At 39.0% G+C, this 19,294-nt stretch overlaps 1 protein-coding gene across 3 annotated transcripts in view; it reads right to left on the minus strand.

Annotated features, from left to right (window-relative positions):
- Positions 1-284: 284 nt before the first annotated feature.
- Positions 285-19,294, minus strand: part of SHF (Src homology 2 domain containing F) — a 195,029-nt gene continuing 176,019 nt past the window's right edge. For all 3 annotated transcript variants that reach the window (XM_075273693.1, XM_075273695.1, XM_075273694.1), the window contains one exon: positions 285-1,399. In XM_075273693.1, coding sequence (XP_075129794.1) covers positions 1,213-1,399 — 187 coding nt within the window. In that variant the 3' untranslated portion in view covers positions 285-1,212. The remainder of the gene's footprint in view (positions 1,400-19,294) is intronic.

The raw sequence follows: 19,294 nt of genomic DNA on the forward strand, positions 1-19,294 counted from the left end.
AAAAATTTTAAGGATGTTAAAAATAATCATTTTTTTATAAATAACTTTCATTGCTATCGCAGATTGTGTAAAACATTTGATACAATTTAGAATTTTTCTAACATATATAACAGTATAGACAGTGGCAGAATAACAATCCATCAGTTCAACAGAATTGTTATGTATCCTATACTTTCAAAATTCGTGATTAATCTTTTATACTTTGTGCATATATAATAATAGTTATATATGAATAGTATAAAAAATATTTCGAAATTGAATGGATTTGATTCTTTTCCTTACAATGCAGATTCAACAATAATACCTTAAGATAAAAGATACATTGGTATCTTGGTGAAAACATGTATAACGCTGGCAGAAACGGTGGGAAATTAGGCATTAATGTGAAGAGAGCAACAAACTGAAGAATCATGATCAGTGTAAAAGAAATAAAGTAGAACTTAAAAACAGAACAGAAAATATATTTAGTAAAATAATAGCCCTCTGGATAATGTTGGAATCCCAATGGAGGCCCTATGTACAAAAATAAACCTATATGTTGTTATTGCCTTCTTTTATGTCCAACAAAAAGGGATGAGAGTTCTACAATCTGCTCCATTTACTTGGCCTCTTCACACCTTGACAACATTGTACTGTATTGCTGAACTTTTGATGAAATATTGTTACACACGTTCACACACACTGCGGACCAGGATTTGGATTCTCTCATTGATAACTGTGATGTAGAACAACTTGTAATAGGGAATGAAATACATTGAAATACATTTTCTGTTCTTTTAAGTAACAAGCATTTGATCATGTATATATAGAAGTATTGCAACATTCGGGACGTTAACAGCCCCAGACCTAAAAAGTAAGAACGGGGTGATACCCATTCAATGCTTGGCTGTTTGATGACTGATGGTAACCAAAAACCAGCCAGTGTTGGTTTTATAAGATCCACTTAAGAATGTACCGAAACAAAACGTTCTATGTGCTCTAGCTTCCATTCACTACACCAAAGAGAAGAAAATGAAATCTATAAAATTAAGGTTGAATGTTATTGTTTTCTTCTTTACACATGAGTACTCCTTTTATTGTTCTAGTGATAGTACTTTCTGTCAAAGGTTGGTGGAGACTGAAGAGTATTTTTAAGAGCGATAAAAACCCCACATTTAATCGATGTGTCCTCTCTTGACAATCCTTGTTCTGTACACATCCACATGCTTGCTGTTACAATGTCCGTATTGCAACTGGATAGAGCAGTGACATGTGTTCAGCGCCTTTAATTGGTAACTTGCGGCTGGTATAATAGTGGATTATTTCTGGTACGCTGTCAAAAGGTGGACTGTTCTGTCCCAGGACATAATGGTTTTCTTTGGTACGTGACAGCTTCATGTGCATGAATCCTTGGCTGCTCCTATTGGGAATAAAATAATATTATTTTAGAATACTATAGAATATATATAGACATGAAGGCTAGTGTTTTTAAGTGATTAATATTAAATGATCATTGACTGACAATTACAACTTGCGATACAGTACTTGCCTTGCCCAACAACATGCAGATACACATTTATATTATTAGTTCTGCCTAATCCCCAAGATCATAAATTGTTTTTTGAATTACATGGCAGTATCAAAACTTATAAGAGTAAAGCCATTGTTATTTAAGATGTTAAGCATGGCAGTAGGAGTAGGAAGGGGGGGGGCAGTTAGTCAATGAGGGGGATTCTGATGACTAGTAGAAGAAATTAGCATTTTGATTAAAAAAAACCCTTAATCCTATAACCCAGTTAGTTATCCAAATAACTAATAATTGTCAATTGTTTTCCAAAAAAAATAAATAAACCTTGAAATGCACAGTGTAAGGGAATTGCTTGAGGAGCAATTCCCCAGTAGCTGCTGGTGTACCCTGGGGGGAGAGGCATGACAAGACAGTGAGCCCTAAGCTGAGCCCCCTCTGTCCCTTCCTGCTTGCCTATCCTGTCCTAAGCGACAGGTGACAAATGGTTGACAACCGCTTCCTAGGTATATAGACCACAGACAAGACAAACAACAACAAAGGGAGGTCAGCTAGCCAAGGATTTGGTAACAGTCGAGCAACACAGTACAAAATTGTAATCCAAGAGAATAGTCAAATGTAAAGCCAGAGGTCAGGAATAAGGAATGCAGGTAACAAAATAGCAAGAGTAAATAACCAGCAAGCACAAGGCAATAGCAAGACCCAATGTGAATGTGAGCCAAGAATAAATAGCGAAGAAGAACCTGCCCCAGACCTAATAGGAAGATAGGTTTTCAATCAAACAAGCAAGTTAACATTAACTATTAGAGGGGCAGAGGGAAACCAAAGTGAAGGAGATGGAGATGGGTGTGGTGGTAAATGAATTACCAAGGTGAGGGAATAGGACAGCATTCAAATAGAGCAACAAAAAACTAAACAATGAATCCAACTGAACACGCCAACTTCACCGTAGCATGTGAGCGGAGGGTTGCCCAGAGGCCCGAACAGGCAGAGAGGTTACACACAGATTCAAGTTTTACACTTCCCCTATACCTGGTTATTACTCTGTCATACACCTTGACCTCACAGAAACATGACAAATATAAGACTTGCAAATGAAGCTCACAGAGACTATTACATAGTTGTAAAGACATTAGGAGAGATTTACTCATAATAATGTAATATAATGCCAGCACTCATGTTGTGTGCCACATTTAATAAGTGATTTACACACTTTATGTGTCCCGCTATAGAATGGGTATGGCTTTGATGATATGGGTGTGATTTAGAATAAAGGTATGGCTGAAAATGTGTCACATAGCAGAAAAAAATATCTAAAGTAGTGAAGTAGTCAAGAAATAGGTGGTATAAATGTAGACAAATGTGTGTAAAGATGTGCCAAATTTATCATGTAGCATTAGGCACTACAGTAAATTTGAGACATCTAGCCCAGTTCTAAGTAGACTACATTTAAGATGGTATCAATACATCTGCTCCATTGCTTGAGAAGAAAGCATTAAGAAGGGAGGAGGAGGTTGAGAGTACATAGAGATGTATATTCTGCAGGATCATATTTTATGCTGAACATAGAATTATTATTTTATGAGCTTCACAAGAAGTGAGAGTGAAAATTAAGTGTGAGCTTCGAATATCATTTGCCTACCTAGAGGCTTGGGCAGAAATATCATATAATATTACAATTCAAATAGACCCTCCAGTCAAGGCCTTGAAATTATATATAGGTCATTACCTATTGGGATGATTACCCATCATTTTTCTCAGATCTTACTCCCAGTCTGCCATTTAGCTCAGCTCCTTTATGGCAGGACTTTGAGTATATTACTACAGATTAGCTACAATGTCTACAGGGAGTCTGAGATAGTCTGAAAGACACCCACTGTCTATTTAGGCTGCAGCTGAGGATGTGAATGAGGCGGCACAGTATAACCAGATGCACCGCTGACAATGAAGATGAGGCTACTTTTTATTTTACTTATTTCATGAAACCCACTTTACTCTGCTGCATCAGGAAGGGATATAGCTACAATGTGTTGCTACAGCTTACACTGGAGATTTCCTCTAATTTCAGATTTTGAGGACATACTGTACCGCATTTAAGGTAAAAATGTCTTGCAGATGTATAATGATGGAGCGGTAATGAGGAGAGTGCTTCATTTTTCTGGTGTTTAATGCAGTCAATAGTAAAGCCCAAATTAACATTTACAGACATCCATTATAATAGAAACACACAGAAGGCTACAGTGCCAGCAAAACATATTAAGCGATCGGAGGTATACTATTCCAGAAACACTGTCGCTTCTAATTACGCTCAGGCAGGTTATCTGGAGAGCACTGTCCTGGCTTTGAAACCATCTGCTGGATGAATGGCTCTCCTGGGAGAAGCAAGAAAGTGTTGGAGAGGACAAGACGAGATGGAGCATATATATCTCTGCACAGTCAGAGCATTACAATTTAATTAACTCATTCACTCCTAGCGGGAATAATTATGTGCATCCACATCACTACGGTATATTGTTACGTCGGAAAATCCTTGCTATGACAAATAAAATGACTCTTTAACCCATTTAACATCAATATAGAAGAAAGAGTACAATTATTCATAACCTGAAAAACTACATTGAGACGTGTATTTTACAATCAAATGTAAAGCTGAAAAAAAAATTACCCAAATATCACTTCTATATTTTGTACAGACCTTTATTACCATGTTCATTTTTCAGTCTAAACAGATCTAAAATTCTGTGCCTTTTCACTTTATAGTCTATTCTTATAGAAGCTCTGCTTTCCAGAATAACCTGCAAATAATGCAAAATTATAAAATCTGTTTTTCCACAGCTGCAGTATGGCTGAACACGGGACTAGAACACACTTCGCAGACTTTATTAGAAACATCAAATAATTTTGATAAGAATTAGTAAGAGAAATAAATGGCATTGGTAAAAGTACAGACCACCACTACAATACAGTTCAAAAGATATGCCAAGGTCCAGTAGCTGCAATAACCCAACTCTTCAGTAGCAAACCTGCCAGAAGGGAGACTTTCTCTCCTCCACCATGGGTTTTCTTGACCAGTTTGCATTAGAACATCAGCCATAGGCAAACTGTATACAAATACGCTTTATCAGTTAGAATAATCTACACTTGTAGAATGTACTTACAGTATATACAGTGGGGCAAAAAAGTATTTAGTCAGTCACCAATAGTGCAAGTTCCACCACTTAAAAAGATGAGGGGCGTCTGTAATTTACATCATAGGTAGACCTCAACTATGAGAGACAGAATGAGAAAACAAATCCAGAAAATCACATTGTCTGATTTTGTAAGAATTTATTTGCAAATTATGGTGGAAAATAAGTATTTGGTCAGTAACAAAATTTCATCTCAATACTTTGTTATATATCCTTTGTTGGCAATGACAGAGGTCAAACATTTTCTGTAAGTTTTCATAAGGTTGGCACACACTGTTGTTGGTATGTTGGCTCATTCCTCCATGCAGATCTCCTCTAGAGCAGTGATGTTTTGGGGCTGTCGCTTGGCAACACGGACTTTCAACTCCCTCCAAAGGTTTTCTATAGGGTTGAGATCTGGAGACTGGCTAGGCCACTCCAGGACCTTGAAATGCTTCTTACAAAGCCACTCCTTTGTTGCCCTGGCGGTGTGCTTTGGATCATTGTCATGTTGAAAGACCCAGCCACGTTTCATCTCCAATGCCCTTGCTGATGGAAGGAGGTTTGCACTCAAAATCTCACGATACATGGCCCCATTCATTCTTTCATGTACCCGGATCAGTCGTCCTGGCCCCTTTGCAGAGAAACTGCCCCAAAGCATGATGTTTCCACCCCCATGCTTTACAGTAGGTATGGTGTTTGATGGATGCAACTCAGTATTCTTTTTCCTCCAAACACGAAAAGTTGTGTTTCTACCAAACAGTTCCAGTTTGGTTTCATCAGACCATAGGACATTCTCCCAATACTCTTCTGGATCATCCAAATGCTCTCCAGCAAACTTCAGATGGGCCCGGACATGTACTGGCTTAAGCAGTGGGACACATCTGGCACTGCAGGATCTGAGTCCCTGGCGGCATAGTGTGTTACTGATGGTAGGCTTTGTTACATTGGTCCCAGCTCTCTGCAGTTCATTCACTAGGTCCCCCCGCGTTGTTCTGGGATTTTTGCTCACCGTTCTTGTGATCATTTTGACCCCATGGGGTGAGATTTTGTGTGGAGCTCCAGATCGAGGGAGATTATCAGTGGTCTTGTATGTCTTCCATTTTCTAATTATTGCTCCCACAGTTGATTTCTTCAATCCAAGCTGGTTGCCTATTGCAGATTCAGTCTTCCCAGCCTGGTGCAGGGCTACAATTTTGTTTCTGGTGTCCTTTGACAGCTCTTTGGTCTTCACCATAGTGGAGTTTGGAGTCTGACTGTTTGAGGGTGTGCACAGGTGTATTTTTTATAGTGATAACAATTTTAAACAGGTGCCATTACTACAGGTAATGAGTGGAGGAAAAAGGAGACTCTTAAAGAAGAAGTTACAGGTCTGTGAGAGCCAGAAATCTTGATTGCTTGTAGGTGACCAAATACTTATTTTCCACCATAATTTGCAAAAAAATTCTTACAAAATCAGACAATGTGATTTTCTGGATTTGTTTTCTCATTTTGTCTCTGATAGTTGAGGTCTCCCTATGATGTAAATTACAGACGCCTCTCATCTTTTTAAGTGGTGGAACTTGCACTATTGGTGACTGACTAAATACTTTTTTGCCCCACTGTAGTCTTAGATTCTACATATTCTGTTCTTTGTGTCCTTCAAGTATAAGGGAGAACATAAATTGAACATGCATTGTGAACCTCTTGCCCAACCTTAGCCACATGTGTGATCATGTCCTCACTCTTGGAATCCCAAGTAATTACTCAACCACTGGCTGGCCCCGTGTCCTGACATGGCTCACACAGGCCCAACAACTTGAACCTAACTTGATTATAATCACCCATTCACATTAATGCCCAGACCAACTACTCCACATCACAAGAACAGAAAGAAATAATACCACACCCTGGCCAGGGATACACACCAGCTATACAGCCATCCACCAGCAACTTCTTCCTACAAAGCTAATTTACTGGTTTACTAATCTGGTCACTCTCCGACTCAGCTTGCATCTGACCTGCATACTGAGAATAGTTCCTGCATTGGCCACGGGGAACCTAGAGAAGCCATTCTCATGTGGCACTGGAGCTATTCTCATCAATTGTAACTAACACTTGACACTGTCATACACAGTTGGCACTTCCTAGACAGGTTGGCTATTTTCCAGTCATCCACCATCTGTTTTCACATCTGAACAACATCTCAGTCCTCATAAACACAGCGCCATACAAAGCAACAACCAACCTGGTAGGATACAAACTGTAAATTACCATCTCTACACCGCTTGGCGATGCCCTTCTATTTCAAGACAGCAACGCCAATTCACAACAACGAATGCTCAACCGTCTCTACAGCATGTGCTGCTCTTCTACTATAGGACACCAATATACACAGTGACATAACATTGGTTGAAGCACTTCGTAAATCATACAACTTGGTCACATAGGCCTCATCACTCACCACTGCTCTCTCCCAGTCATACTCATGTGAAACACTGCATGAAGTCCCTGCTAATGCAGACATCCCTGTGGTCACTGTTGCCATTCCCTACTATATCTACCAGCTGTGCTCATATACATGTTCAGATACATTTCTAACTTAGGTTTGTGCTGACAGACTCCCTTCAGTGGCGCATGCCCTGTATTCATCTCACCGACCCCATCAGTCAGAGAAGTTGAGAGTATTCGCTTTCATGCTGCACTGACTACTATGCTTTTTTGCACCCCATTTTTTAAAGATGTCACTAGAAATATGATGTAGAATTTGGTAAATATATTGTTCCGTTGCCATACCACTGTAATAAATGAACTAGCAGAAAGAATTGTATTACTTAGTTTGCCCAATTGTCTATTTGGAAAATCCTATGGTAGTATAGTGTGGAGACGGAATAATTAAATGTCTTCTGAAGAATTTATGAGCTAAGACTCAGGGCTACACTTAGCGTAAGCTATGAAAAAGCATCATTCAGGGATCCTAAATAATAAATTGTAGACCTTTTTCTACTTTGATAATTAATTGTAGAAATGCACATCGCATTGCTCAGAACAGAGCCATCCAGATGAATCTGCTGTGTTCTGCTATCAAGGTCTTTAAACCAACACTGACAGCTCAATATACAAAAAGATTTATGGCAAAAAACTCATCTATATCTTTCTGTCTTGCTGCTTTGTCAACTGAAGACATATTTATCTAAGAGCAGGAGAAGATTTATCTGGCTTCCCTACATCTGGTGTTTAATCAATTGGATATAAACTGAACAGTACTTATAAAGTGACTCTGCTGCTACTTCAAATCCATTTTCTTTGTCTCCATCTTCCAAGGGATGAAAAAGGTAACCCGTGAGCCACGGTCTTTGAAGAAAAGGCAGTTTCTTTCTCTATGGAGTAGCTGACAGGCTGAAAGATGGGAACCTTGCCTAGGAACCATTCGCTGGTGTGCCAGATTAAACCTGGCAATATCTGCTTAATGTTTCAGAAAAACATTGCACTTCATAAACATCGGAGATCCTGGCATCAATATTTTGTGCTAGCGTATATCTTATACACTGTGATATTCCTACTGGAGGAAGGTCAATGGGATATGTTTAGGTCATTTTGACGGTTATTTTTTATATATATTAGATATAAATATATTAGATAATTTAATAATGTAAAACCCAAGGCAATACATACATACAAAACTATGGAGATCTTTTCTAGTCTTTTAAAATAGTGTGTACATGGTTTACATACTGTATGATATAAGATGCTTACTAATATACTGTATATAGCCAGCATGTCTTTATTAGACTACAATTGCACTACAGTTTATAGTCCATAAAATGGTAGCAGATGCAAAGGAGCTTCGGTCTATTTTCGTAACACTGCAGTCAATCACGGCTAATGAAAATGGAAAGTGTTCAGTTTTCATCAGTCATTCTGCTAGTTTCAGTGCTTATTCACACTACAGGGCCGAGTACATGGTCACAAAAAATTATGTTTTTCATGGCCGAGTGTACATCTGAAGGTAATCTCTGGTTTATGGATCCCTCATAGATTTGAGTTTCATGAGAGATCCTTGTGGTCTGAGAAATTACATGTTTATTCTTTAATGGATCGGTCACACAGACTTTTAAATATTGGTCATGTGAATAGATCCATTATTTCTATGGGGTTGTGTCCTGTTCAGTATTAAAAATAGCTAGCACATTGCCATTAAAGTCTGTCGTGTAAATAAGAACTTGAACTGAGGCCACATAGGACAGGTCCGCTGCAGAATGTCCCAGGTAGCTGGCAATAACTGACATGCTGTATGTTAAAAATCCACGGAACAGACACTTTGTACTGTAGATTAATTGGATTTTTTTTTTACATCTCATTTATTACACTCTATTAGTATATTGCTTCGGGTTAGCAGTCACTGATTCTAAGGCTAACTCACTGCACACTGACCCCAAGTGTCCCTGGCTTTACAGCCTGTTATTATTCTATTAGGGTCCATTCAGACGGAGGAAAATGGCGCTTTATTTGGCGCTGAATTTTCAACGCTAGCAATGGGAGGCTTTTTTTTTTCTATGAATGCACCCTAAGAGTGTAGTGTAGAGAAATTAGGGGAAATGTATTCCTTCATACTGGCAAGCTCTAGAAGCAAAAAAAAAATACTAATAATAATGGTGAACCATAGTGCTGGACAAGACAATGAAAATGAAAAATACCTATTTCTCATCTATCATGGCATAATATGGAGAACATTTAGGTACATATATGTATTTTTATACGCCTGGAAACTCTCTTGTCCATTGGCCCAGTTTTAGAACATTAAAATAACTATGATGGCTTTCAGGGGGGATACATAGCTTTTACAGCCTATACCATACTGTACATATTTAAAATAAAGATAATTAAACTAGTTATAAGAACTCATATTAATAATTATTGAAGAATATCTAAAATAAAATGTTACGGTATGTATGCTAAAAAAAAATACAGTAAATCAACCATTCAAACAGGAAGCATTCAATGAGAAGTTGTACATATCCAGGTAACAGATTACCAGACTACTATGCAATGTTTAAATGATAGGAAACAATGGCAGTGTCTTGCTTTAATATAACACTTTAAACCAGCTGTTCATGACCCATTACTGAACAAAAAGTAACATGAAATCAGAAGATCAGTATTCCCAAGATCTCCATTTTTTCTGTTCAGTGCACAAAACTCAAATAGCAATGTCATTAAATCTAGTCAGTATTCTGGGCCTGTTCAGGGAAGAGAGAGAGCGGAACAATTAACCAAAGGTTGCCTCCATCTCTCTAGGATAGACATGAGCCGGAACTCCATACATCCAATAGATGGGCCCATAAGTGAGCACTATAGAAAAAGTTGCCCAAAAATGGTGGTTTTCTTATATAAACAAGAATATTCAATAACTTTCAACAACTGCTTGATAGGTCATAAAGTTTGACAATCCTACACAATTAATCACCATACACTAAAATGTATTCATTTTCTCTACACGATAGGTAAGGCTACACATAGCAAAAAAAATACTTTCTTATTGCGCACTTCCCTGCATTTTTTGAGCTAAAATCAAAGGTGAATTTAGTAGATCAGAGAAGTATATGTGCTTCAACTCCCATGACCTTTCAAGCCACTCTTGGGTTTGCCTCAAAAAATAAAAAAAATAAATTCTTTTCTGCAAAGTGTGGCCTTAACTGAAGATGGATTTTCTTCCTCCGGGAAGAAGCTACTTTGCATACCTATATCCCAAGAGAGCAGTGGCTTATAAGACTCTAGAAGGAGAAACTTAACCCTCCCAAGATTCACTCTATCTATCTGTCCGTCTATCTATCTATCTATCTATCTATCTATCTATCTATCTATCTATCTATCTATCTATCTTATATATAACACATCATACATATAGACACATATCAAAGCCACCTCGAGTTTCATACCAGCTCTAAAAAGTTGTTTTACTATTATAAAATTAAATTGAAACGGTTAAGAATAAGTCATAAAAATAAATCCCCTACAGCAGATATGGATGGTTGTCAATACCTGTAAATGCATGTTTTATGTTACAGTGCAATAATGAATCACCATTACATTGTGTCAGAAACTTCCTGCCGAAATATCACTTAGTGCAGATAAATTTGCAACGCTTCTACAACTCAGATTATCCCCCCCAGGTATCCAGCTCATTTTCTGCTCATGACATTTTGTGTCCTCGGTCTTTAATGAGCTTGCAGAGCTGGGACTTTTGGCATTTTACTGACATTTCCTCTTTAAAGGGAAGATAGAATATCATGTAGCTGTACAAGCAGTATGTGTTGCCTGCATTTGTTATCTGCGTCTGTCTGAGTTGTGTGTCTTTATCACATTCTTGTTCTCATGGTGAGATGTAGAATCACATGTGACAAACTACTTCTCTACTATTTTATTGGCTTTATCGAGACGAAATGTACATTTACATGAACTGATAAAGTCAGTCAAGAACAACAAAAGTTACATTGTAAAGCGGAGGTGGAGAATGTACGGCAGAACTGCATGATAAGTGTACAACTAGGTGTTGGCTGAGCTACGACAGAAGTTCTCATTCTCACATACCACATTGTAATGCAGCCATTAGTGTGAAATGGAGATATGTTACTTAAATCCATGGCCAGCAAAGTTCAGCAATATATAGGTCTGTAATGGCCATTGACAGATAGCAAGAATGTTTTTTACTATTACAGGGAAAAAGAAAATTGTCTAGGGCTCACCATAGAAGATCCTCAGCCATTCAGGTGAGTGAAAAACCAAAGAAAATCCTGAGTACTGTAAGTGAGTGAAACACCATAGAAGATCCCGAGCACTTCAGGTGAGTGAAACACCATAGAAGATCCCGAGCACTTCAGGTGAGTGAAAGACCATAGAAGATCCCGAGCACTTCAGGTGAGTGAAACACCATAGAAGATCCCGAGCACTTCAGGTGAGTGAAACACCATAGAAGATCCCGAGCACTTCAGGTGAGTGAAACACCTTAGTACATTCTTAGCACTTCAGGCGAGTGAAACACAATAGAAGATCCCGAGCACTTCAGGTGAGTGAAACACCATAGAAGATCCCGAGCACTTCAGGTGAGTGAAAGACCATAGAAGATCCCGAGCACTTCTAGGCAAGTAAAACACCTTAGTAGATTCTTAGCACTTCAGGCGAGTGAAACACAATAGAAGATCCTGAGTACTTCAGGTGAGTGAAACACAATAGGCCTTTCTATGGTGTTTTACTCACCCGAATTGTTCAGAATGTGCTATGGTGTTTCACTCACCTGAAGTGCTTGGGATTTTCTATGGTGTTTTACTCACCTGAAGTGCTCAGAATCTACTGAGTACTTCAGGTGAGTTAAACACCATAGTAAATTCTGTTCATTTTGGGTAAGTAAAACACCATAGTAGATCCCGAGCACTTCAGGTGAGAAAACACCATAGTAGATCCTGACAACTTCAGGTGAGTGACACACTATAGTAGATCACAAGCACTTCAGGTGAGTAAAACACGATAGTAGATCACAAGCACTTCAGGAGAGCACACCATAGTAGATCCCAAGCAGTTCAGGTGAGTAAAACACCATAGTAGATGCCGAGCACTTCAGGCGAGTGACACACCATAGTAGATCCCAAGCACTTCAGGTGAGTGACACACTATAGTAAATCCCGAGCACTTCAGGTGAGTGACACACCATAGTAGATCCCAAGCACTTCAGGTGAGTGACACACTATAGTAGATTCTGAGTATTTCAGATGAAACACAATTTCTAAACAAGTGGGGTTAAAAGTAAAAGTTATCTTCCAGCATGTCTATGTGTCACATCAGATAATCAGCTTAGGTGTTCAGTGAAATGGAAGTCTGAATGATTCATAGAATGATGGGGTTAATAATGTGCTTGTGCCCTTTTGGACTAGTCTGACCTTGCATTAACTCATCACACTTAGAATTAGTGCAGTTTAGAATTAGCAGGGACACACTTACAATCCCATCCACTTTGCAGGGACTGTAAAACACCACAGTTTTTGCTGCCACGTGGGGCACCGACCTAAAACGGCATGTATGATAAAGTATATTCTATGACTTTTTGCTGGATGGAACACTCTCCTGAGACTTCAGTATAGCTTATAGTTACAATTCTGTAATTACTCCTGAACTGTCTTTACAGAACAAACAGAACTCAGGACATATAGGTCAACATGCTGTAAGGATCCCTCAAGGCTTGAGAAAAGGCCAAAACTTCCTGACCTCAACAGCCTGATTCTGATCAATATTTTATTAGTCACTCTCAAGCATGAGAAAAAAAATGCAGTACCTACTAAGGTATATACATCAAAATGATCAAATATGCAGTGATGTGCAGAAATTTTAGGCATGTGTAAAAAAAATTCTGCATAGTAAACATACTTTAAAAAATAGAAGTGATAATAGTCCATGACCTTCATCTTTCTTTTACTTTACCTCATAAGCACTCTACACAAGTTCTTGGATTAATTGGTCACAGCAGACATTTTATTAAATAAAATAAATAACCAGTTTTTAAAGTGCAACCAAACAATTCCCAACAAAATCCTGACTAACTACCTGATGATGGAGGTCCAAGAGGCCCAAAAACACAAACAGATTTATCCTATCCCTTGAGCACAAGCCATTACCCCTAGCCGCTCCACACCAGCTCAGGGGAACCTATTAAATTAACTGCCCGGTGCTCACTGTACCTACGGCCATAAAGGCCCATATTAACTATTAACCGTTCCAACCAAACCATCCACATTTCCAAATGATCTGGGGAGTCCAGCCCCTACCGCAGGGCCCTCCCCACCACAACCATTTCCATTATTCCAGCCTCGAGGACCCCCACCTTTGAAGCCACGGTGACACCACCGAACCTCTCAGTTAACTATAACAAAAATTTAGGGAGGGTGGGCGGGGGCTTCTGTCTTCCTCTGCCTCTCAGGACAAAAGTGTGGAAATCTTCCCACCCTTGGTTTATATATGGCCACTCATTCCCCTTCTCTCAATCAATCCTAAGCCTCGCTCTGTTTACTTTTAACCCTTCTAGCCCCACTCTGCTGTGTGCTCCTGGCCAACATCTGTGATGCAGGACTCCCCTTCTATCCTGCGTCTTTGGTCCGGCCTCACTTTTTTGTCAATTCACAAAATGAAAAGTGAGTAAACAAAAGAGAAATCTAAATCAGATCAATATCGTCACTTCCAGGACTCCTGCAAAAGGTGGTCACACCAAATATTGATTTGACTTGGATTTCTCTTTTGTTCATCCACATAGAAGAACATTGAATAATATTGTTCAGCAACATTTATATCGTTCAAAACCAATAAAGAACATTTTATATAGAACATTTTATAGCTTCTTCAGAGACTGCCAGAACATGTTCTACATGTGGATATAAAAGAGGGAATCTAAATAATTGGCTTCTGCTGTTATATAATAACTAGAAGATGCATTGATGCGTTAGCAGAAACATTTACTGAATAGATGTTCTTCTGACCGACATCAGGCCTATTATACTCTACTGACAACCACAGGAAAGGGCGTGACCCAAAGCTGCAATCATAGGTGTACAATGTCAGGGCTCAGAATCACGCCCCTTGTCTGACACCACCCATGTGACAGTACACAGCCTAAATATGAGGCACAAAAACTAACAGAACTTATTGATTTGCAAGGTACCAGTGGATCCTCCAGTGAATTAAAAAATGTCTAACTTGTAAGTTATGTTGTAGAGATGAGCGAACACTATTCGAAACAGCCGTTTCGAATAGTACGCTCCCATAGAAATGAAAAGACGTAGTCGGCACGTGGGGGGTTAAGCGGCTGGCTTCTGGCAAAGTCTGCATGCCGACCACTTCCATTCATTTCAATGAGATCGTGCTATTATGTTGATATATGCTCTGTTATGAATAAAATAAGATTCAATGAAATTTCCAAATCACTGCATTACCTTCAGGAAACCCGTGGACCCCATAGCCTATAATGAGGTTCGTATGGCTTCCTCTCAGTTTCCACACAAAACATGTGGAAAGAAAAGTTCTCCTTGCAGGAAACCGAGTGGAAACCGCACGGATCCCATTGTTGTCTATGGGTCTGTAGATTTCTCAGGTAACTGCATTTTAATATGTATAGATTTCCATTCGGGGGGGTCCCCAAGCGGACTCCACAAATGGAAACCCAAACGCAGATGTGAATAGGGCCTATTACTTGAAGTAGTGACAAAATAAGGTGACTGGACAAGTACTGCCATCACAAAATCTGGAACCTTGGATGCTAAAGTTTCCAGCCCTGTTAATATTGAAGGAGTGTTTTCAACCTACTGTATACAATATTCATGCCTCGGGCTTGGTTCACATCTGCGCTTGCTCTCCGTGCGGCGATTCCATTCCCTTCTCTGCATGAAAATTGCAGAAAGAAAAGCACTTTTCTTTTCACATTTTTCACCCTTTTCGGTCGGAAAGCAAACGGAAACCATGCTGATCCCATTATAAATTTATGGGGTCTGCGGGTTTCCTAAGGTAACCATTTTTTTATGCGGATTAGGTTTCCGTTTGGGGGTCCCCAAGTGCCCCCCCAACGGACACCCGAGCGCAGATGTGAACCTAGCCTTAGTCAGTATCTGATAACTTCCTGCAACAATTAACATATATATTAACTAGTGGTAAACAACAGTCTTGTCTATATCACGGCTTCTCAAACTTATTTAAGTCAGACCTCACCAGTAAATCTGTTATGATGCCAGGGTCTCATCACTAACAAAGAAATACTACAATGGAGTGCCAAATAAATGCCACTGTGCTGTATACAGAATACCCTTACCAGTGGCAAACAAATGTCACAGTACAGAATAAATAATACCTGTAGCAACACCAAATACAACATCGCAACAGAAAATACCACCCAGAAGAGACACCAGATTGCATCACAAAATCTCACCCTAGTTGCACAAAACAAACACCACCGTGCAGGACAAAATACCTTTGCAGCAGTGCCAAATATCACATTACAACATCACTGGTAGCAGCATTGCCCCCTATCCTTCCCTTCATGTAATAACAGGTACAGTCTCCTCCTTTCCTTCTATAGCCCATAAACCGCAACATTCTCCCCAAATAAAACCTTCCAGCTTGCAGCAAATTGATCCACAATTCTACACCTCCCATACTATCAGAAGCATACCCCCCAACAGAAACATGAGATAAAAGAAGGGACTCCTGCCTCTATTAACACATGAGAACATTTAGGGTAAGTCCAGACGAGGTTTTTTGCACCGGAAGCTGAGGCGGAGGCCGCCTCAAATTCCTTCCCAAAAACTGGGTAGCCGCGACTGAAAGCCGGTTCACTACAGCGACATCCAACCATGCACTTTGCTCCGGATTAGGTTCAATAAATGGGCCTAGTCGGGAGGAATGTGTGTCTTGAGGCTGAATTGCAAGGTGAAACGGCTGGAAGAGATGGCTCCCGGAAAAAAGCCTGAGCGGCTCCCATTGATTTTCGCATTTTTCGCCCTTTTCGGTCGGAAACCGAATGGAAACCATGCTGATCCCATTATAAATTTATGGGGATGCCATGAGGAAGGTACTTTGGTACCGAAACGCGTAGCAATTTTTCTTGGATCTAAAAACTCATGTAACTCCCTCTTTTAATGGAGAAAAATAAAAGTTAATTTTTATTTATACCGGACGTCTCTTGGATCCTTTCCCAGTTTGAGCAGAGCTTTTTTATTTGGAGTTTCACATAAATTTATGGGGTCTGCGGGTTTCCTAAGATAACCAATTTTTTTTATTTCAATGGGAGTCGTATTTTTGTGCGAATTTACCCTTAGCCTGAAGGCTCAGCTGACCTGCTCCCGGGTGAAGGACCTGTGGACTCTTGGTGAAGACATCATCCCAAGGCCTTTATATCCTTGGAAACACTACACTGTTTATCCATGACTGGCGTTACCAGCGCAGTCTCTGCTTTAGAGCACCTACCCCTGGCAGGGACCTACCCTTCACTAGTAAGGCCGCTTCACAATGTGAGAAACACTGGTCTATATCAGTCAGTGGCTCTTTTTCCTGCAGCATCTAGGTGCCATATTATTACTCTCATCTGTAGTAGTTTTTACAAATACAAATACACACTTTACTGTTAACTATTCCCAATACTGACTGGATGTTATTATATTATACATCTGTGACACAACAACAGTCCAATAAGTGTCAATAATAACCACACTTGTACAGAAAGTGGAACATCATCATTACTGTAGAACTTAATACATTCCATTGCTTCAGATATGCAGTACTGTATGTTTTTTTCTGACCTCAGGACATGCATGGGTGAACAAATGGGTCAACTGTGTGTCTTAATACATAAGAAGAAGTGCCATGATGTGTGCACATTATACTGAATTATATATCTGAACTTAAAGAGCAGACAAAATAGAAAAGACTTCGGAATTACATGTACAATGTATTTTACAAGTAACATTTTTAAGATGGGATTAGCATAGCAAATCATGTATTTTATTGAGCTATAAAATCTAAGGCTGGGTTCACACTACAGTTGATTGTCCATTCTGATACTGTTAGACATTAACGGACACGAACTGATGAAAATGTGTCAGTTTTTATCCATTAAATGGATCAGTTATTAAAAACGGACATATTAGCATTAGCTAATGTCCGTTTTTATACTGTCCATTTTTTTCGCTTTTTTTTTTTGTTTCTGCTTTCTGAGCATGTGCAGAACAAAAGGACAGTAATTATAGACAGTATAATTACTGTCCGTTACCTATAAACATTACTGTTAGAAAATTACGGACGCTTGATGTCCATCATAAAACCATTATTTCTTGCCAACACAAAAGTCCTCTACCCCAGATTTTTGTTCCCTTGACAAATAATGGACATGTGATGGATTTTGTGTAAACGGTCACTAACAAATGATAAAATTCCATTACAATCAATTGCATTTTTAACAGATTTATGACGGTTCTGATAGTGCCAGTTATTAATTAATCTTGTAGCGGACACTAGCAGCGGACACTTATTTTTTTAAAATGTAGATTGTGAGCCCCACATAGGGCTCACAATGCACATTTTTCCCTATTAGTATGTCTTTGTATCAGTATGGGAGGAAATCCACACAAGCACAGGAAGAACATACAAACTCCTTGCAGATGTGTTTTGTCCTTGGCAAGATTCAAACCCAGGACTCCAGCATTGCAAGGCTGCAGTGCTAACCACTGAGCCACCGTGTTGCCCCTGACAGAAAACTATTTTTACCATCAGGTTCATAGGACCACTATGGGGAACTGTTTAACAAAAATTATTACTTTAGACTATGGCTATAGCTTAGTATGTAAAAATATTCAGTTGTTGAAAAGTTTGTTCTTAAAACAATTAAACTAATTTTTCTCCGGTGCGGGCGGAGTGCCCGTGTTTTTGTGGTGATAGAACATTCCGCCGAAAAAATTTGTACAGAGGCTCGTAACATCTAGCTAATGAGTATGCGTTCCAGCTTGGACCACATCTTTTTCCCCCGGAAGTGTGAATCTAACCTGGAAGTGACATATGGAGCGGTACAGTTAAATAAGCCGAGTAATGTTCCGGATAAGGTTTATTTCTTCCTAGCTTGAGTGAAGCTCGATTAGTGAAGGTAAGGCAATATTATTGCTGGAATCTTGTTTTAATGAAATATAATAATAGTCACTGAACATATGGGATGTTAAGGATCTATAGTTATCTCGAGCATGAATAATATGATTAATATATAATAGTTTGTCTATGACTAAAGATGTGTAATACATCACCTGAGTTTAATTCAGAATTCATATAATATACCTTGGATTTGTTTATAGGTTCTGGGTTTATAGGTAAATTATTTTCTTGCCTAATAACGTCGTGGTCTGTTGTTTTTTTCTTTGACAAGCTAATTTGTTTTTTAAATTATGTCTTTGTATATTTATGTTTCTTACACATATACTATATTTATTGTTTTTAACTAGTTACGCACTTGATAAAGGGTTCCGACCCGAAACGCGGCAACTGTTTTTGCGTTGTGCAATCTTCCTTTTGAATACATTCCTTTGGACCTGAGAGCGCCGTCCTTTTGTTCTTTCATTGATGCATCCTCCTGGTTTTTGACCAGTGTTATAGAGACGTGCTGCCACTCTCACTCTGACGAAGCCTAATATTGCTTAAAACGGTGTTGTGAACGGAGTCACAACCCGATCAGGTGAGAGGCCACCAGGTCCTGAGTTCCTTTCATAAATAATTCATCTATATATTTATAATAGACCATCTACACTATAAGTGTGCTCGGTGTCTCTCTATTCTCTAAACAAATTTTTGTCACCTTCCTACTGTTAAATTGCAAGAAACTGAGCCTCTTGTCATTGCCCACTATTTATGGTGGATTTTTTGAGAAACTTAAGGGGGTACTCTATGCAGAGCTATTTGAGAGGGTCTGCCACTGAAATTATTATTCATTATTCAAGCACAGGTTTATATAATGGAAAGGATCCTTTATTGAAAATAAAGTGCATAACCCAGTTTTTTTTTTTTTTTTCTGCGAATCCTTCTTTCTTGCACACATAGCCTGGAATGTTAAAGATTAGAGATGAGCGAAAAGTAA

The sequence above is a fragment of the Leptodactylus fuscus genome, chromosome 5, assembly GCF_031893055.1.
Source record: "Leptodactylus fuscus isolate aLepFus1 chromosome 5, aLepFus1.hap2, whole genome shotgun sequence".
Classification (NCBI taxonomy): Eukaryota; Metazoa; Chordata; class Amphibia; order Anura; family Leptodactylidae; genus Leptodactylus; species Leptodactylus fuscus.